Source organism: Anoplopoma fimbria, chromosome 6 (assembly GCF_027596085.1).
Source record: "Anoplopoma fimbria isolate UVic2021 breed Golden Eagle Sablefish chromosome 6, Afim_UVic_2022, whole genome shotgun sequence".
Classification (NCBI taxonomy): Eukaryota; Metazoa; Chordata; class Actinopteri; order Perciformes; family Anoplopomatidae; genus Anoplopoma; species Anoplopoma fimbria.
Window position 1 is genome coordinate 16,819,056 of NC_072454.1, and position 21,149 is coordinate 16,840,204.

The 21,149-nt window shown below is 39.1% G+C and overlaps 2 protein-coding genes across 2 annotated transcripts; one reads left to right on the forward strand and one right to left on the reverse strand.

Annotated features, from left to right (window-relative positions):
* Positions 1-748: 748 nt before the first annotated feature.
* On the reverse strand, positions 749-5,017 carry lhcgr (luteinizing hormone/choriogonadotropin receptor). The gene is given in 15 exon segments (XM_054600764.1): positions 749-916; positions 918-1,613; positions 1,615-1,945; positions 2,182-2,250; positions 2,304-2,336; positions 2,442-2,573; positions 2,948-3,022; positions 3,130-3,139; positions 3,142-3,194; positions 3,307-3,384; positions 3,472-3,546; positions 3,751-3,825; positions 3,908-3,982; positions 4,328-4,411; positions 5,004-5,017. Coding segments are annotated over 15 exon segments (1,968 nt in total).
* A 1,761-nt stretch (positions 5,018-6,778) lies between these two features.
* sft2d1 (SFT2 domain containing 1) lies at positions 6,779-19,987 on the forward strand. Its single transcript, XM_054600611.1, has 8 exons — positions 6,779-7,043; positions 7,665-7,751; positions 9,994-10,076; positions 14,294-14,375; positions 14,746-14,781; positions 14,882-14,940; positions 17,650-17,679; positions 19,856-19,987. Exons 1-8 carry the CDS (start codon positions 6,978-6,980, stop codon positions 19,896-19,898), a joined length of 486 nt encoding a protein of 161 aa, XP_054456586.1. The 5' UTR covers positions 6,779-6,977; the 3' UTR covers positions 19,899-19,987.
* Positions 19,988-21,149: the final 1,162 nt, after the last annotated feature.

Sequence of the window (21,149 nt, forward strand, 5' to 3'; positions counted from 1 at the left end):
AAAAGTTTACTTTTCTCCACGTCACAGGAGGGATCCCATGAAGGCGGGACTGATGCACAGAAATACTAAAACCCACCAAAATACCAAAAAAAGTAACAGCAGATCAATGGAGCAACAGACACTCAACGAAACTATTGCAATTTCACACATTTTTTTCCATGTCTTTTTTTTAATTCTCTTTCTTTAAGGCAGAAAGATTATGCTACCGTACAAATATCCCCATAGTATATTACAACAAGCATTAAACACAAGTGGTTAGCCTATAACAACACATAAAATAGCAAGGTATGTGATAGATTTTATTTTCAATAGCATGTTCTCAAAAACCATTAGAAAAGAAAAACAATCTAGTGGCATACTTAAGTTTTCTGCCCAACATCTCCACCATGTGGTCAATTACTGTATAATTAAGCATTCCACATCATACATGGCTGTAGATAGGCTATTCTTCATTTCAATACATTTAGCTAATCTCATACATGGCCAACCTCAGAATAAACCAAACAATTTATCTTGCATATAAATAACAGGATTGAGATTAATTGACAGGGGCAGCCATGATAATAACAACCACTTGGAGATGAAGGTAACCCCTCTGATCACTCAAGTGATAAATGTTCAGTTTATTTTGGAGCACTTTAAGGACTTCTTGTCTATTTAGCTTATCCATTTAAATGTTGAGTTTGAAAATTCAGTATTTAGGGAGGTTGAGAAAACATTTTTAACCTAACAGTCAAAAATATATTTTTCAGGTGAGCTCTACCTCCTCTTTCAGGGGTGGGCTCCGTTGTTGCATGTCGGCCAGCCTCAGTCCTGTGTGGGATCCTTAATGATTGGATCTCAGGTTGCTCTTGATATTATTTTTGCAGCAGTAAGCCTTTATGCGATAAACACTGGCCTTGCTTTTACAGCAGCCCCATGGCGCTCATGAGCTGATATGCGTCCTTCCTGAAAGCCTTGGTAAAGATGGCGTAAAGGAGGGGGTTGGCATGCGAGTTGATGGGGAAGAAGAGGACCAGCAGAATCTTGGAGTAAGTAACTGTGATGAGGGGAACCTTGAACGCAGCACAGATGGCAAAGAAGGAGGTGGGCGCCATGCAGAGAAAATCTGTGAAGATGAGCACAGCCATGCGCTTTGCGATCTCGGTGTCAGCACTTCTTCCAGGGATCTCCGGGTTCTTCACTGCCAGATAGATCAGCACGTAACAAATGCACACAACAACGAAGGCAGCCACGTTGAAGAGCAGGATAACTATGATGAAGGCCTGAGCCAGAGGCGTCTCAATGTCCATGGGTAAGCACATGCTGACTTTGGTGTAACTGCTCACACCGACCAGGGGCAGCATCCCCATCCCCAGACAGATGAGCCAGCCTGCTGCCATTATACTCGCTGCGTGTGTGAGTGCCAGACGGCGCTCTATCTGCAGAGCGTTGGTGATGGTGTGCCAGCGCTCCAGGGTGTTGCTGGAAAGTGTGTAGACTGACAGCTCCCCACCAAACACAGACAGGAAGCCTGCAGCACTACAGCCAGGTCCTGTCTGCCATTCAATAGCGTGGTGACTGTAGTGACCTTGTGTGCGCAAGTCTACAGTAGCTATCATCAGAAGGTAGATAGATCCCAATGCAGAGGTCTGCAAAAGCCAGGTGGCACATGAGGAAGCGGGGCACTGTCAGCTTGATCCGGTTGGTGAAGAAGACCAGGAGCACCGTCAGGTTACCTGTGATGGCCAGTATGTTGATGAACCAAATGGCAACTCTGAGAAAACTGAAGCCTGCTATGTCCTCACAGGGATTGAAAGCATCTGCTTCAGGTGTGCAAACCAAGGTTGGATGGAAATTCACGTTTCCAAAGCCTTCGTCCTCAACAAGCGGATCAACATCTGAGAAAAATGGCAAGTCCTTCACTAGAGTCGTGTCTGCTGAACCTCCAATCACATGCTGAACCCTGTTTATAAAAAATACAGAAAAAAAACTAGGAAATGGTTCTGGTTTGTTCATCAGATGTCACACTTTTTTTTCCAGCAGAAATATCTTTTCATTGCACTCCAGGCTGACTGATAGATTGGTGTGTCATTTGAAATCAGCAACGCTGCCACTAAAGCCTTTCATTAACAACCCACAGAGTTTGATTTAACTAGTGCAGAAGCAGATTACAGACTGGAAAGCATAACAACGCTTCACCTTGCTGATGGGTCACTCTCATCACAATATGCTGAGACATTATTCCATGCAGGATTGATAGCAATGTCCCTGCAGAAAAGGAAGGAAAAGGAAGTAAAGGCTCTTTGCTTCAATATTAACACATATGAGACACACAAACACATCTGTGAAAACTAGTGCTCAAGTTGTATATTGTACTGTTTATAATAAAGATTTTATTTTTGGTGTACACTGGAGCAGCAGTTTGGTCATTGATCAGCCTGTAACGGTCAAAGTGTAATTAGGTGAGATGGGCCTCTCGTCCTTGCAGCGGTGGCAGACTCTTCAGGTTGTACGCTGACTGAGCTAACAACACCAGAACTGTATCCAGACCCTGTGGTGGTAACTTCGCGATAGCTGTCGCAGACACGTCCCTGTGAAATAACGCAGACAACGACGGGGACTGCATGGCGTGGTGAAGGCCTCTTTGTGACCATTGTGCTGGTTGTGCACTTCCTCAGGGCAGGTCAATCAAAATCTATACTTTATTACGCATAGGGAGTAATTTATCTCAATGATGGAAGTAAAAACTACTCAGAGGTGCACGGCACAAGGCATTATGTTGGTTACCATCCCTCAAGTCTGGATACATAATTCAAGCAATTAATCTATCAAGACATAAAAAGCTAGTCTTCAATTTAAACGATTACTTTGACAAATATCCTCTTCTCTCTGTCAATCCCACATAAAGCCAAACAAATACCTGTTGCATTAAGTGACTTTCAGAAGGCTTAAAAATATCACTTACAAGACTCCAGGGCCCTTGGCTCCTTTGAAAGCATCTCTATGGATCACTCTGAGGTTTCGATTATTCTTTAACACCCTGAGAATTATAAAACGCGAGGTTGTGGAGCAAAAGCTTAATGCTGTGGGAACAGAAAACTTTACTTACATCATTCTATGAGAAAAAACGGATGTATGGGAAAATACAGTTTATCCTTGTCCCGTTGAAGGCATGGTAGTGTATTTCTCTGATGCCATTGTTGTACAGGTTCCTGTAATCAGTCACAATTTTTATGAGTAAAGGTGAGAAATTACTACTTTGCTTAAAATGTCCCAACTAACTGAAAGTATAAAGCAATTAAATAAATTCCTTGCATCACTTACATAGTGATGTATTCTTTTGTCATTCCAGTGATGGCATTTGGAGGTATTTCCAGTAGATACGGGTTGTCACAGATATCCCTGCAATAGCATCACAGTTTAAAGCAATGCAATGTGATGGTGCTTATTGTTTTCATTTGCCAAGACTTGAGCAACAGATATACTTACAAGACAAACTCTGATTCAAGAGAATTGATAGATGTAATGTCAGGAAGAGTTGTTATCCCAGTATTTGAGATGCTCCTGTTAATGCAAAAACAATCACGTGGCCTTTTGTGATATGTTTTCTGACTTTTAATGTAAACCTGATGTAAATCCATGGCTTCTGGGCAGTGCAGTTTAAGTTAGTGGGTATCTGATGATGGATTCAAAATATCTAAGAATAATAGATATATCTTAAACTAAACAAATATATACATATGAATTGTATCGTTTGAGTTCTCTCACAAATAACGTAGTTTGGGGAGGTTATGAAATGTCTTTCTGCCAATGTGCATCAGACTCCTGGCGTTCTGGATTGAGCTGCAAAGGGATATAAAACACAAGTTGAATCTTCACTTGAACATTGTTTTTATTGATTTAAAGAATGACAGAAAGGACTCACATTTCAGAGAGGTTGAATAGGTTATTGAACGCCAACGCTTCAATGGGTATCACTGAGTATAGAGCAGAAACATAGCTGTTAAGTTCATCCAGAATACATGTGACACTGAAAGAAAAGACGGATTGTTGTTTGCAGTGTCAAACTTCATGACACATGTTTGTGTATTTTATATGATAATATGCACAGTCATGTTCTTCCTCTATTCTATGGTATACATATGCAGAGATATACAGATATTTATTCCTACTTTATTGGTTATCATCAATGCTTAGTTGACTAATTCCCTGAAAACTGAGGGAAGAAAAAGCACAAACTGAACACTGGAACTCATTTAAGAATACTATCTTTCATTGCAGTAAAATGACAAAATGTCAGATTATTTAAATAAGATTTTGTCATTGGTGGGAAATTGATACTTACACCCTCTGGACTCGTTTCAAACCCTCAAAAGAATGGCTTAAAAGTGTGTGCAAAGACAAGTGATAGAGAAACCTGAAGAACTTCCTTATGACACAGCATTAAAAGATCCTGCATGGTGAATATTTCAGAAGAAACTTTTAATTCTGAAATTGTAGCTTACATTTTTAAAATAGGTTAGTCTTTGTTGGACTATATTCACTTTAACAAAAACTAAGACTTCCAGGTTAAGTTTAAGCATATTCAGTCACACTGGTCATTTTTCACCCTATGGATGTATAATGGCATTCAAGCTGTGGCTCCTTCACACTGCCTGTAATATACACAGTAAGTTTTGCATCCTTCAAATCATCAACTGTTTCAATTGATCACCCCCTGACTCCAGGTTCAGTTAATACAGTATGATGAACCAAATGAAGCACTTCTTTATGCTGGTTATATCCTAATTTGAAGATCCCCTGCACCTTCAAGGTTTGTGACAGTCTGGTAAAACGGAGCCCTTTAGACTGCGAGGACTGACTGCGTACTTGACCGTTAACTCAACATTTTTCTCATTATTCATTTGCACACACGCAGATGGAGATGTGCTGTGGTACTTTGACTACTGAACTTTGCGCATTAAGATATTTGGCCCTTCCTTAAAGACTCTTTTTTGCCGCAGCAGATCGTCATCCTTTACCAGTACAGAGACATATCAAGTGGCTCGTGTCTCGCAAAGTGTCGACTGAGCTTTGCATTCAAAACAGAGTGCAAAGTAGCCGGTTACACCTGATAACAGTGTCAGACGTTGTGAACATCTGTTTTTTGTCATTTGGTTGTTGAATATTACTGGTATGTACGTGGTACGTAAATATTTCGATTTTAGCTTCTACTTTTCATATCAATAAGTTGAAGGTTTCTACCCAAAGAACAAGCTCTAGATTGGGTTCTACAAGAAACAAGAAACATACGTGAACAGTTACAAAGGTGATATATGAGGTGACTGCAGTGTTGAGGATGTTTTCCATTTTGGTTATGTATTTACATATTTCACATTTTCTGTAAATGCACCAGCTGTAAGATGCTTAATGGTTTAGTTTTAATAGTGTTTTGTGTCTGCAATAGCTGTTTAAGTCTTCCAATACACAGCAATCCTTTAAAAGCTATAAAATGTGTGAATTCCAATCCCCCTAAATACAGAGTTGTGAGAATAATGTGTATTTGTTGTGTTTTTGGTGCCACCCTTTCCTCCTGATTATGCTCTTGTGTCTGTAATTGCAATGCATTTAAGGATAATTACAATAAAGATATCTGCTGGCATACACATAAAAAGTCATGTCAATGATGACTATGTCCCTCAGGAGGGCACTGTGACCCTTAGTCAAAAGCTTCAGTCATTTGGTGCCGGTTGTGTTGTTGATAAATGCAAGGCAAGCCTTGAGACACAGTATGATGTTTTTAACATATACGTAATGCTGAAGACTATATTTCATTTTAAAAATTAAAAAAAATGGCACATAAGCCTACACGATTTATGGAAACCTCAGGTAAAACAAGGCATTAACAAATCTTTGTGTCATTTCCTTTTAGCAAACATGCCAGATAGTTAAATCTTAAGACACAAGCATTGAGTTAGACATAACACTGTCTGCAGTCTGTACGAGATGAGCTAGTAAAACTATCAAGCATGGGCTTGACAGGAGGAGGACATAGTAGCAGCTCAAAGTACTGATAGTGCCAACTGTTTCTTTCCTTGTTGTTGTACTTCCACTGGATGGCGACAAAGCGAGAAATAAGGAACAGCGAGGAGCATAACACAGTGTTTATGGGCTTTCACTTTCACTAAAAAATAAATAAACCAAACCAAGCAAACGATATTTTAAAGGGTAATTTTCAAAACCCTTATACAGTTTATATTTATTTGTCTGTTTAAGCCTAAAATGATTGAACTTAAAGTCAAATATTTCATTAAGTGAACCTATTTTGGTTTAATAAAAAGGCTTTTCTCTCAACTAATACTTTGAACTAAATAGTGCAAGGCACCAACAGCCAATCAAAACCGAAGCGGCAGCACATTATCAATACTATTACTACTATACTATTTTATGTTTACCTATTTTACTTGATTTTATTTATTTTGTCGTTTATTTGATTGTCACTTGTTATTTCATTTTGTTTCTTAGTTTAGTTTTATCCTAACGACTGTTCTTAATGTTTCTTCTATTGCACTGTTTTGCTGCCTTGTCTGTCGAAGCACTTTGTAAACCTTGTTTTTAAAAGGTGCTATATAAATAAAGTTATTATTATTATTATTAATACAGTTTTAAAAAAGCACAATATTTATGTTAATTATGTTTGTACCCCGTTCATCGTACAACACCCTTATTTCCAACAGTACGGAAAGGCAGCAACAGTTCCGCGAACTGTTTGTTGGCGTTGCCTTCACGAGCTGATCTGCAGTCTGTTATTTAAACAACTCCCCGTGGACGGTGGCCGGCACTGGCTGCGATCAAACCGATCCTAAGTCAGCAGTTACGGAAAGCGCAGTTCAGTAAGGCAGGAAGTCGAAGTCGCGACTGCGATCAAAACTTTCAAACATAAATAGCAGACGTACAGTCGGCAGTACAGACTTTGTGACTTCTCCTGCACATTTAATAGCGTACAGCTTCTAGCGATGGACAAGCTTCGTCGTGTGTTAAGCGGCCATGAGGACAATGAAGAGTTGGGTCTCACTGATCAGGTAACGTCAGCTAGTCAGCTAACTGTGTGACAGTGTGTACGCTGCTAATGCTAACATCGTGTAACGTTGACTGGATAAGCATTAGCATTGTCAAGTGAGCTAACGTAGCAGTTTCATTATCATGTTTCTTTTCGGAGTCTGTTTGAGCTTGCTTTAATGCCAACTTTAATTATGATATTGTTTTGTGCAGCATTCAATAAGTTGTATTGTTTGTTTATTTACACTTTTTTTTACACGCTTTCCCGATGAGGAGGAAACTGGGTAAGATGCTGACTTATTGCGTGATTGTAACTTGGTTAAAGTTAAAGTTTCACCCTGGCACACAATGATCTGCCAGGTTTGCAATTCTGCATTTTCTTGCAGATTCTGCTGTACAGTTTGGGTCACATGGTGGGGTTTTTCTACCATGTGACACCAGGTAGACTCTGAGGTGTGGTTGTTTTGCCTGTCCATAACCTAGACCTGTGCTGTGTGTGTGTTTGTGTGTTTTAAGATAAAAATGTACATGGGTGTTATCTGTTTGGCTCTAGCCAACATGGTGAAATCATCAGTAGAAAGCCTGTGGGTCTTTCTGCGGGTCATTAGACTTGTCTTGTGACATCCTCCCATTGTTCTCACCAGGTCCTTGATGCCAGCACTCTCAGCTACAGCACCAGGGTGAAATGGTTTGTCATATGCTTTGCTGGAGGCATCCTGTGTTCAATACTCGTGAGTGTCTCTGCCTGTCATGTTGAAAAGTTATCTTTTATATGTTCTCTCTGACTTTAGGAATGCAGAGCATACATAACACTATTACTGTTGTTAGGAGTGGTCCAAGTTATTTTATCAGATTAACATGGCTCGGCGCTAATACCATGAAGAGAAATTCCTGTGTTCTTGCGCTGTTATATTACATTGATTGACACAGGTCACTTGTAGTTGAACAACATATAAAGGTTGCCTGCTGTCTGGAAAGAGCTGAAAGTTTCAGTTTGTTGAGTGTAGTTTGCAGTTCAAATTACAGGAAGTCTTGTCACTGGCAGCACTTGCTGATAACACTTTGAAGCCACCACATTGTGCATCAAACTGAAAGAGCCCCAACAGAACCAGTGTAGGCCTGGGTGGTGACTGTCACCAGGTTGGGATATCTTTGTTAATGACAATTTCATAATCTTATTGTTCCTCTTTTCATTCATTTTAAAACACATATCTAAACCACAGAGCCACATGCTCCTTTTTCTATAGAAATATTAATAATATTATTTGAATGTCCTTACGACCAATAAATTACAACACTTACGTAAAATGTAAGTGGCTGCTTCTTCTCAAAAGCTTTATTCATAGATGTGTCCTCTAAATGTTATAGACCCTTTTACTGTTTGTATACAATGATGACGTAGAACGCATGCGCGCGCAGTCTGGCAACAGAAGTATGGCAGAGATCAACAGCTTGTCAAGCTATGCAAGGGAATTATCAACAAAAGATCGCAAATTTTACTTTAACAAGTTGACTTTGACAAATGGTGTCCGACTTCCAGATCCGTGTACTATTACTGAGTGGGTTGAAGACGTCAACAAGTGGCCGAATATACAGTGGCCAGATATATATACGTACTTAATAGAGAAACCGAGCGTGTACACCAGAGAGAAATTACGAGCCTATAAGTCACTGGATGCTTATGAATACGTTGTCTGTGGTCATGTACAGAACGTCAAATACCATGACATAGATTCTTGTTCTGGAGTTTCAGATGGAACCGGAGGATTTGCTGCAGTGTTAGGTCTGTTAGGTCTCTCTCTCCTCCTTTTCCTATGGTACCTACAGTATAAAAATTATAGTTAGACTGATCCATATCTCCAAACAGCAGCTGTATGCACCAAAGCTTATGCAAGAGGAAAATAAACTAAAAAACGACTAAGAGGAGGGCAACTCAAATCGTACCTGTCCATCTTTGCATCGGGGTTCTGGCTTTGTTTTGTGTACACAAACACAGAAGGCACAAAATCGGGGCTACTAGAGTCCAATGACGCCTCACCTGCAAATAAAACACCTTTTAATCTAGTTTCAAAACTTTATTTACACTAGTAGGGCATTGTAGTTTCCCTCACTTACAATGACCACGAGTTTACAGCAAGGGACATGCAAACAGCAAATCTAACGCCAGCTTATCAAACTTTAGCTGCATTTGATTATTATTCTACATTGTAAATACAATCACTAATGTAAACCAAGCTTTTCTGTAAAATCAAAGAGTAGATAGATAACCTTACCTGATATAAAGTGGGCGCTACAGACCCGAGCATTTTTTATTATGTCCTCATTCCAGTCAACACGTTTAATCGCCTGCAGCCACAGACGCCGCCGGTTGCTCTTAAATGGTTGTGATCCTGTCGGAATCCTATAAAACTTTAGTCCGCCGGTGGAATATCGATTCTGACAACCATATACGCAACAACCAGACATTTTGAATGCTGGAAACTGTTTTTTATCCACTTTTAAACTCTTGCTAGCCAGTTGCTACCTCGTGTGTGAGTCAGAACGACTGGGAAACAACACCACTTCTGTTGCCGGCCTGCGCACGCAACTATTTGATGACGTTGGCTGTAAAAGGGTCTATTCCTCCCATGGTGGAACGCATATTCTGTTTACAGTCATGAGTGTGAGATTAGTCTTCTTCACTGAAAGTGGTCCAGATAGTGGGCATGTATGTCACACAGGCAGTGAATCTCAAACAAAGCCTCATATAGTATTTTGACACTAGGGGGAGGCCATCATGTGTCAGTAAAACCAAAGGACAGCTCACAGAAGTCCTTGATGCTTTTTGTTTGTTCCAAGGAAAAATGATAATAGATGTAATCCTCAATCATATCAAAGTCCATGATTCATTTAGATACTTGGCATTCATCCCTATATCACATTTGTTGACATTATTTTGTGTAGCTGACAGCGACTTTTTTGCTGTTTTGTCAGGGTTCAGCACTGCTGTTCCTTCCAAATGGACTCAAGCTTTTCGCCGTCTTCTACACACTAGGGAACGTCGCAGCACTTTCCAGGTAAGTCCAGCTCAAACTGGCAGGTCAGAGAATTGTAATGACTTGATACACTTCTCTCACGAGTATGGCTCACTGCCAGGAATACAATAAATGATGAGCATCAGGCTCATAAACTCTCAAACTGTTTTGCCTTGATGACTGATACACTACTCCGTAACGGTCATCCTTGGCACAGCTACAAACTTTTTGCTTGAAAGCTGTTTATAAAGAAGACACATCAAGTACTGTTAACATGCCAGTAATCTACCCTTTGTGAACTCATCACCTGAATTTGGAGCACCGTGCCTGAGGAACCATGAGATGTTGATTTATATGATATATTTATTTGATAAACAGTGGTGACTTCTGGTTCTGCACCAGACTATAGGATTATAGCTAAAATGATAATCTCTATTATTTAATCAGATCAGCATTAGTATAATTGTACATTTTAAGTATTGTTACAGTCTAAATGAAAAGAGAACTGCCTTTGCAGTCACGTGGCACTTAGTAAACTTAAACATTTAAATCTCCTTCATAAAAAGTGTGGTTAGTATGTGTAGCCTGCAGCTGCAACTTTGTTTGGGACGCAGACACCTGTAATCACTACATGCATAACCAAAAATGATTGATCAGAACAAGCACTCTGATTAAGTTCATTTAATTGTGATCTCAATTATGCCCTGCATCTTATTTGTATATTCTTGAAAGTCAGTGAGAGATTATTAGAGAAAGATAATAGTCAGTGGCAACAGCAAGAGGTTTTGCAACCTGTCTCTACAAGCAGACCATGCACTAGTGTTTGTTCTCATATTATTATTTGGATAGGAGCATTACATACAAGGTTAATTCCAGCCCAGTGACAGGCCATGCTCTCAAATATGTCATCACAGTGCCATCACAGTACACAACCAATATCTGATCTTTAATTGTACACTATTCTTATTTACAGAAAACTAAATTTGTAGCTGAGCACTTTAAAAGTCTAAAAGTTTCCTTTTATAGTGTGACATTTATTCAGCCAACATTTGTAGGATCTGACTGTGTGCTCTAGTGACATATCCTTATTGTTTATCATTTAACGTCAGGGTTAAGTAATATTAGAATTACATTTTCCATCGGTAGATATCAGCAGCCTTTTGGATTTTACAACATTATGGATTATTTAGTCTAGATAAGCCACAGGCTAAATCTAATCAAGATGTCTTTGACTTCTTTGACAGTGAAGCATTGATGAGGGGACTTTTTTCAGACAGAGCAGTCTCTATTTTCAGGTATCATATGTCCAGAGGGTTAGGATGCGTCAAGAAACTGGGTCACCTTCTGCTTTCATAGTCAAGGGTACCGACTCAAAGCAAGACAGTGTCATATTTGAAGGAGCCTATTGCAATTTTCATCTATATGTCACTTTGACTGCAATAAGATTACACGGTTACCTCATTTCACCCACAGTGGAAGGTTATTTTAAAAAACACAAGGACTCAAATGTTATAAAAAAAAGGTTAAACTAATTTTCTAATGTTTTTTTTTTTTTTTTTTTTTCTGTCATGATATAAGGACAAGCAATACAATTGTTTGGCCTTAAATAAATAAGATAAATTTCGTTTGGAACATATTTCTACCACTGCAGGCTGGAAAAGGGTGTCTTTCCTAGTTTTGTTTTCTTTTGTATCCAAAAATAATTTATACATTAACCAGACTGTTTATCAAAGCTACATTTATAGACAGATTCTCTAGACATTAAACACTACAGCATTGGTTTCATATTGGTAAAGACATTGCTGTCACACTGCTCCCTCTACAGCGGTAGCAATATGTGCATTATCATTAGTGTCCGTCCTTATGAGCAGTTGATAAAAAGCATCCATCCCTCTCAGCAGACCAGTTAAAGGGACTGCGTCAACACAGACTACTCTGATGTCTCATCTAACAGATGTGACGCTACACAGGCTCCCTGCACTCAGCTCTGCTGAGCCCAGAGCTGCGTGACTCGTCAGCAGGGATAGCCTTTGTCTTGCTACATTCACTGACGTCACACATGCATCATGTAGGAGGTTTGAAATGTGTCACTGTGGTGTTGGGCATCAAATATTTACCCCCAGTAAATATAGTTAATTGCAGCATGTAGTGTAAATTTGATTTTGGTGGTGGCACTATTCTGTCAGTCGGAAGAGATTTGTTTGTTTGTGTATGCACATCCAGTATGATTACTATTCTGAATTCCACCTCGACCAAAAGTTTATATTATAAGATTTATGGAATAAAATCAGATTTTCTACCCTTAATGTTGAATATACAGCGGGTAAAATAAGTATTGAACACGTCACCATTTTTCTCAGTAAATATATTTCTAAAGGTGCTATTGACATGAAATTTTCACCAGATGTCGGTAACAACCCAAGTAATCCATACATACAAAGAAAACCAAACAAAAAAAAACGGAAAAGTATTGAACACATGAAGAAAGGGAGGTGCAAAAAGGCATGGAAAGCCAAGACACCAGCTGAAATCTATCAGTGATTAGAAAGCAATCCTGCCCCTTGTCAGTGCAAATTAATATCAGCGGGTTCAGTCACAACTGATGGCCTATAAAAAGGTGTTTCATTACCAAGGTGTCACACATGAAACATCTCATGATGGGTAAAAGCAAAGAGCTCTCTCAAGACCTTCGCAACCTTATTGTTGCAAAACATACTGATGGCATTGGTTACAGAAGGATTTCTAAACTTCTGAATGTTCCAGTGAGCACTGTTGGGGTCATAATCCGGAAGTGGAAAGAACATCATTTCACCATAAACCGGCCACGACCAGGTGCTCCTCGCAAGATTTCTGACAGAGGAGTGAAAATAATTATCAGAAGAGTTGTCCAAGAGCCAAGGACCACTTGTGGAGAGCTTCAGAAAGACCTGGAATTAGCAGGTACAATTGTTTCAAAGAAAACAATAAGTAATGCACTCAACCGCCGTGGCCTGTATGCACGCTCACCACGCAAGACTCCATCACTGAAGAAAAAGCATGTTGAAGCTCGTTTAAAGTTTGCTGCACAACATTTAGACAAGCCTGTGAAATACTGGGAGAATATAGTCTGGTCAGATGAGACCAAAATTGAACTCTTTGGATGCCATAATACACACCATGTTTGGAGGTTAAATGGCACTGCACATCACCCCAAAAACACCATACCAACAGAGAAGTTTGGAGGTGGGAACATCATGGTGCAGGGCTGTTTTTCAGCATACGGCAATGGCAAACTTCATATAATTGAAGGAAGGATAAAAATCTGCTGCCATCTACCAGGATGATGAAGATGAAACGAGGGTGGACATTTCAGCAAGACAATGATCCCAAACACACAGCCAAGGAAACTCTCAATTGGTTTCAGAGAAAGAAAATAAAGCTGCTAGAATGGCCCAGCCAATCACCTGACTTGAATCCAATAGAAAATCTATGGAAAGAACTAAAGATCAGAGTTCATAGAAGAGGCCCACGGAACCTTCAAGATTTGAAGACTGTTTGTGTTGAAGAATGGCCCAAAATCACACCTGAGCAATGCATGTGACTAGTTTCTCCATACAGGAGGCGTCTTGAAGCTGTCATTACCAACAAAGGCTTTTGTACCAAGTATTAAATAAATTTCAGTAAGCGTGTTCAATACTTTTTCCCTGTGTCATTCCATTTTATTACACATAACTTAATTTCTGAACTTATTTGGTTGGTTTTCTTTGTATGTATGGATTACTTGGGTTGTTACCAACATCTGGTGAACATTTCATGTCAATAGCACCTTTTAGAAATATATTTACTGAGAAAAATGGTGACGTGTTCAATACTTATTTTACCCGCTGTATATGGAATATATATGGAGGGGTAATGATATGTGTGTATTTTGTCTGTCACAGCTGACCACCCAGATGATATTTGTAAAGTACATCACTTTCAAAAGTGCTACTGAAAAATCCAAAAAGCTATTTTTAACACATTACCTTGGTAGCTAGAATTATCACATCATCCACCATGCAGTACGGACAAAAAAAAGAATATGACACTTTAAGAAACTTATAAACACATACACAGTCTGGGCTGCACTGGGTACTCTCTGGAAAGAGCCATGAAAATAAATGAAAACAAAACATGAAAGCAAAAGCATGGATTAACCTTTTACACAACAGGTCAATGTACCTTTTTGCTGATGTATAAAAAGTATAATTATTTTGTTTCTTTGTTTGTTTCCTCTAAAGCACCTGCTTCCTAATGGGACCACTAAAACAGCTGAAGCGCATGTTTGATCCAAAAAGACTGATAGCCACCATTGTCATGCTGGTAAATACCATGTGCTTTACTTTGAACCCTAAGTTGAGCCAGATGCTTTACTTGATCCTCATGTTTTATGTTGCTGTGTATTGGAGAGTAGTTCTTGCCTTATTATAGTAGGTGTAAAATGCTGTTTTCTCTCCGATTCCTCGTTGACATAACAACAAAGCATTGTATCTGCTTTCACCTGCTCGACACAGATTTTTTATATTGGAAAATGAAGTGCCTTTTCTTGTTGTTGTTGTTGTTGTTGTTGTTGTTGTTGTAAGAACTTAATATTTTCTGTGAAATACTGAAAGAAAATCAAAATCAAGTGTCGATACTAAACGTCATTTTGCAAGTGGACAAGAAGATAACCTGTCCTTTCTTCTTCCTTTAGCTCTGCCTTGTCTTAACTCTTTGTGCAGTGTTTTGGGTAAGTGAATAACACATGTTTTTAAAGCCAGTTACAGTCTTTATTGTTTAAGTGCCGTGTTTTCAATATTAAAATTACCGTTTTTTGCTTTCTTTTACAGTGGCATAAAAAGGGGCTTGCTATCATCTTCTGTATTCTGCAGTTTTTGGCAATGACATGGTAAGTGTGACCAGCCATCTCTCCACTGTGGCACAGTTGGCCATTAATTTACTCATCACTCACACCTACTCAGTTGAAGCTGTCTCTGTGGCAGAGAACTTTGCTCCAGCTGCTTTGCCTAACAAGAAATATCTGTGAGTTGAGTACTACTAAAAACTGACTTGCTGCAATTGGCACATGCACAAGCAACATATATTTTCAGGGTATCAAGCTTTTTTCACTTGACTATAAAGCGTAAATATCATACCATGGAAGTGTCATAAAATACTAGAAAACCTCTGACCACATTGGTTGCCCTAGTTTCCCTGAGGTGACATCTGCTTGTCACGTTGTAAGAAGACTGGTAGGTAGGTTGCCAGGCATTGTGGTACAGTAGGTCAGTATATTTTGGGCCTGTTAAGGAAGCTGTAGTGCCAGTGTGGATTTACCGCCTGTAACCGCCTGTGTTGTTTACACACAAAGTTGCTGGCAGCTGTCTCTGTGGTCATTACTACTGCTAAAGTCACAGGTTCAATGAGAATACATGGCACCCTTGGTTCCTCAATGGGTTTGATATGTTTAAGTACGTTAAAAAAAAACCTAAACTTTTCTAATGTATAATATGTAAGGATATAGTATATAAGGATATAGTATTTTTTAATGATGTTAGCACTTAACTTCTATTCAAAAATAATTCACAATATTACATTTTTTGCTTTACTGAACAACCAAGTTGAAAAAAACCAACATTGTTTTGATCCACAATGATTTTGATTAATAAGTCATTTATGACGAAAGATACTAAAACACTATCTTTTGTCTGCCTCTCAACTTGTGAGAATTTGTTGCCTTTTTTCAGTTTTGTAACACTGTACGTAAAATTTCTTCTGGTTTTTTGAACAACTGGTCGGACAAAACACGACATAACCTTTGGCTGTTGGAAAACGTAATTGGACCTTTTATTCCCTGTTTTTTAAATATTTTTTCAGACTAAGAATTCAATCGATTAACCGTAAAGATCTTAAATATTAACTTAAATCATTTTTAGTTGCTAGTGTTCACACTAGTTTTAAATATGGCTTTCTGAATCCGCAGATAACTGGGAGTAAAGAGTAATAAGACCAACAGGGTTGGTCAGCTCAGACATAGCAGTGAATAATAAGACCTGTGAGTGATGTGTATGGGCATGTCAGCACTTGTATGTTCATTTAGTTTAAACATATTTGCACAGCAGTAACAAAATACTTTTACAGTTTGTGAATGTGCATAGAAACACACACAAACCCCCAGCAACTCAGGAGGAGGGGGATGGACAATTACATTGCATCACTGAGCAGGACTGTGTCAGCCTCATAACTAAGCTGCTTTTGCACCTACACGTTGTCCATTCACTTCCGCTCTGCCTGCTTTCTCAGAGGCATCGCCATGGTAACCAAGAGTCACACATCTCAAGCTCATTCTTAACAGACGGGGTGGGGGGCATAGTGCACTCCCACGCAGGCAGTCAGACGTCTGTGTGAAGGTGGTTCTGTAATAAGTAGTCGCCACAGTCCACACACTGACACACACACACACACACACACACACACACACACACACACACACACACACACACACACACACACAGGGAGGTAAAGTCCAGTCCTCAGGCTGAGTTCTGTGAAGTGACTATATGACACTAAAGCACTACTGACTTACACTGACTCAACACAAAGCATGGCAGGCAGTTGGAAGTTAATAAAAAAAGTCTGCACTGATGGCTTTTAATTAACTTCCTTGTTTAGCTTACCTATTTAGTTTAGATATTCTGAACATTCATGTGAGAGATGCTTAAAGCACTTACAACAATTATTAAAGCTCACAGATAAAGGTTTCCTGCTCACTGGCAGTAAAATAAGATGGTGGTCGTGCTCTGGCTTGGGCTGGAGTTAATCATTCAACTACCGTACCAGATTCCTCACATATTTCAAATATATTAGGTGTTTGATCAGGGGCTTTTTTGTGCTTAACTTCAGCTGTAATTATTTCCAGTACATGGTATAGTGTTTTTGTGATGCCGAGTGTTTGGCTACCAATCTGTCTGAAATCGTTAGTGCAAAGATTACAGTTGATCCAATTCATTCACAATCATGTTTTGTTAATCCCCTTGCTGAGCGACATCAAAGACCCTTGGGTCCAATGATTACTGCTTTAATTTAACATAAATTTATAATTTGGTGTTCTTCTCATAAGGAAGCCGTACATGCTGCTAATAAAACCGAACTCTACTTCAAGTCCTGCATTCTTTGTGTTGTTGTTTTATACTTTTAATCTCTAATCTCTTTGACATCACATCATTACAAACACATGACGTCATTCAGAAGAGCATTATTAAAACATGTTAAGTTAGGATCCTGGGATTTCCAGTGATGACATGTTGAATTAAACATGGAAAATGTGTTGACCGTCATCCACATCTATGACGAAGCTTTTGAAAAATGACATTAGATTTAGTTTGTAAATCTAACTTTGTAGCCATCTAAGGGAAAATGTACACATTCATCACATAATATGTGAAATAAATACTTTAATAATAATAATAATTTAAGGATATCTTTCTGCTCATCTTTCTGTGTAGTTTGACATGCTCAGTCTTATAATATGTTCATCTATCTAAATAATGTCTTCTTCTACAGGCAGTAACTCATCATTGTCGCCTCATCCTGACTTTTTTCTATTTTTCTCTCTTAGGTATAGCATCTCTTACATTCCATTTGCCAGGTAAGACAACTTGATTATATGATTTATGGTTTTATCTTATGTCCAGTAATAAGTGTTGCTTATTGAATTCAGTCAGTCTTTAAGAGCTACCATACATATCTCAACAACGTCCTGTCTACAAACGACACCATACTGCTGCAAACTAACTGGAGAGAATACTCTGTGTGACCCTTCACTGAAAACATGTTTTCATTTATCTCTAAACACTGTTTTGCCTCCACCATATGGCCGTAATCCCCCCCAACGACTAGTGCAGGCACTTAGTGTCAAGCAAATGGCAGCTTGTTGTTTCACGCTCCTCTGTGCTTTAGCCCTGTGATGCTATTTGCTTTATCCATAATATCTAAATGAAATCATTTATTGTGCAATAATGCCCTTTCAGCCAGATTTACATAAATATTTTTCTCCCAAATGTAGCTTGTGATGAGCTTATGTTAAGCTCCATAGGGTTAAAGCACAATGTTACATTTTGATTAGATCAAGACCCAAATAGCCAGTCCTGCATAAGAGAAGAGGATCAAAAACTCACATAATAGTCTTTCTCACCTACTCACTTGCTTTGTCTTTATTGTAGATAAAGTGAAATAAAGAGCCCAACGGCATCGACATTTTATAGCGATTTTATTTTGTAATTTGTTCAGAGTACGACACAGTGAAGAATTTGAATTGAAACAAAATACCCCCCATGTACTCAAATGTTCACTTCTCAAATTGTCCCATATGGTGTTCCACCCCAAACCAAACACAAGGTGTGATGTTGTTTTGTCAGTCCAGCTGTATGAAGGGTTATGTCTCATTTGGTGAGGGGTCCAAAGCCCCCCCACCGCTCCCACCCCAAGTGCCTTGTGTATTTGGTCGACCCTATAATCCATGCTGACAACTGAGAGACGTCCCATAACCACCCAGAGTTCCCCCTCCCCCAACCAAAATGCTAATAGCAATACGAAGCTGGGACAAAGACCATTTGCCGTGCCACCGTTCCAAAACCAAATTCCTTCAGAGAAATGCAAATTTGACAGCCAGACCTTTAGCCGAATATTTACATCCTGATGATCATCTATTTATATGTCTGTCCTTTGTTGTTATATTAGTTCTTTTTGGGTCAACACATTATTGTCCTCTCTCTTTAAAGCTTCTTACTCTAATCCATTTTTCATTTAATTTAGATTTGATCTTGAATCTCTTTATTGTTTGCCATGTTATAACGAAGCAGCATATTTTGATCACAGATCTCCAGTGAATTATTAGAAAGCATTAGACTGCAGTCTTTCCCTATTCTAGCGTGTGGTCAAACAAACCGTGATACCTGGCTAACCACAACACCACATGGCCAATGAACTTGATCCTTTAATGTATTTTACGTTGTTGCCTATTTATAACCTCTAAGACCAAGGTACTGAAACCTGCTGCATGTGCACTTCCCACAGTGCTTTAAGGCTACTGTTTAATCAGAAATGGGGGGGGGGGGGAGAAGCCCCTTCAACTGATCATTTATTCATGCTCTTTTTAGGGAAGAAAAAATAGCATCAAGCCTGAAGTAAATATATAAAAAAGAAACCTCCGGCTGTATGGGAGGAAGAAGATAAGGATTCTGCTGTTGAACGTTTTTTTGTTTATACATCAGAGGGACGAACCAAAGCATTTAAAGGAGCAGGTCTCCTGTCTGTCCCCCGACCTCCCCTCCTCCCTCTCAGACTGCTTATGATCCCCCCTTCTCCCTTTAACCTTGACTGGTCCCACACCTCCTCCTCTGAAATTTGACGATGGCTATGGGCAAAGTCTGCATAGCAACACACCGATGGCAAGAGCAAACGTTGTGAGGGGAAATGAAGCAGGCAACGACTATCTGTGGTTACCATGGCGATCGCTCATATTGCATCATCCCTCAATGCATTGTACCTGGAGAAAGGGAGCCCCCATCACTCTGAGCATGTGGTGCTTCCCCGCCAAAACACACTCACTTATTCATGGCGAGCCCCACCCAAATCATCTCAACAAAGGGTGGAAGTGCTTTTAATGTCGCTTTTAATTTTGTACGCATGACAACATTTTGGCACTGTGTTATTATTATTTTTGAACATCCCTCAAGCGACATTCTTTCATTGCTTTTCTCCTATTTCTTGTCTTTTTTGCATTGTTTATAATGCTGGCTGTTTTTTTTGTTTGTTTTTTGCAGGGATGCTGTGATGAAATGCTTCACAACCTGTGTGGGCAGTTAGGACGCCTTAGTCCACAATTTGTGAAGACTTGTCCTAAAATGCAAACTGTAAGAACAGTATCTCTGTAAAATATACATCTTTGTTGTTTATACGCTATATCTCCAGATTTTTACTATGGCTTGTTTCATACTGTGAATCCTAGCTTTTTAAGTCCAGCTGAAGGTCTTTAACTATAATTAGTTTAGAACATCTTTTGCTTTTGCTTATGTGGAATAAATGAGTGCATTTATGCTTAATATATTTAAACATATCCCTATGTTTGATGATTTTAAATACATTTAAGTGCAGGGAAATTATTTTGTGTGCCTTTACATTATTCATATATATATATATATACACACACACACACACACACACACACACACACACACACACACACACACACACTATTAAAACACATTGTCTTTCAGTTTTCTGTGTGAGGCACTGATGTATGAGGCTCTCAGATGCTATTCCATATATATATATATATATATATATATTTATATATATATATATATATGATTATTTTCCCCTAGACAAATTAAGACACTGCTTCACTGGAATATGTTATCCACTTTTTTAAGTCTTTTTTTTCCCCAGCTGAAGAGATTAAAAAAGCAACTCCTGTCTTGTGTGTGCGTGTGTGTGCACCTGCCCCCCTTAGCTCATCAAATTACATTAACATTGCGTCTTAAAGTTGATTTCCTGCCAGATGTAGCAATGACCCCGTTAATAATGCTTTTCTGAGCATTGTGATTTTGATGTGACCCAATAACCCAGAATAGCTTGCATCTAGTACCCTATATTGCTTCGGCATGATGGCATAGCCTTTGAGAATGTGGTTGTCATGACAACCTCCTCCAGAAAATTCATAAAACCTCAGCCCTCTCCCCATCTGTGGTGCAGATGTTCACATTATCCTGATGAGGAGGTGTGCTTTTTCTTTTCTTTTATAGTAGACCTTGGACCGGTAGTCATTCATGGACCTCTTTGTAGATTAAGAAAAAATATATATTTTAGTTTTATGCATCAATAGCTACTTATAGAAAGTCCCGGGGCTCCCCGTTTTCCTTTGTGTTAGCTGCAGGATTTGCCCAAGGTATAACAAACATGCCTCCAGGCCTCCTCCTCTTTCCGCTTGATGCAACTGAATTACAGCACTGCACTTCCTGTTGTGCAGCCCCCACATAGTTTCATTAGACGCTGGTATAATGTTACGTGTTGGTGGTGGATTAGCAGGGACAAAATCACCCCTCAGTACTGCTTGTT

What these genes read in the sequence shown, in the direction of transcription:
- sft2d1 (XM_054600611.1), top strand. Translation starts at nt 6,978, where the DNA reads ATGGACAAGCTTCGTCGTGTGTTAAGCGGCCATGAGGACAATGAAGAG. An exon ending in AACGTCGCAGCACTTTCCAG is followed by an intron (nt 10,077 to 14,293) that starts GTAAGTCCAGCT and finishes TTTCCTCTAAAG; the next exon opens with CACCTGCTTCCTAATGGGAC. An exon ending in TAGCCACCATTGTCATGCTG is followed by an intron (nt 14,376 to 14,745) that starts GTAAATACCATG and finishes TTCTTCCTTTAG; the next exon opens with CTCTGCCTTGTCTTAACTCT.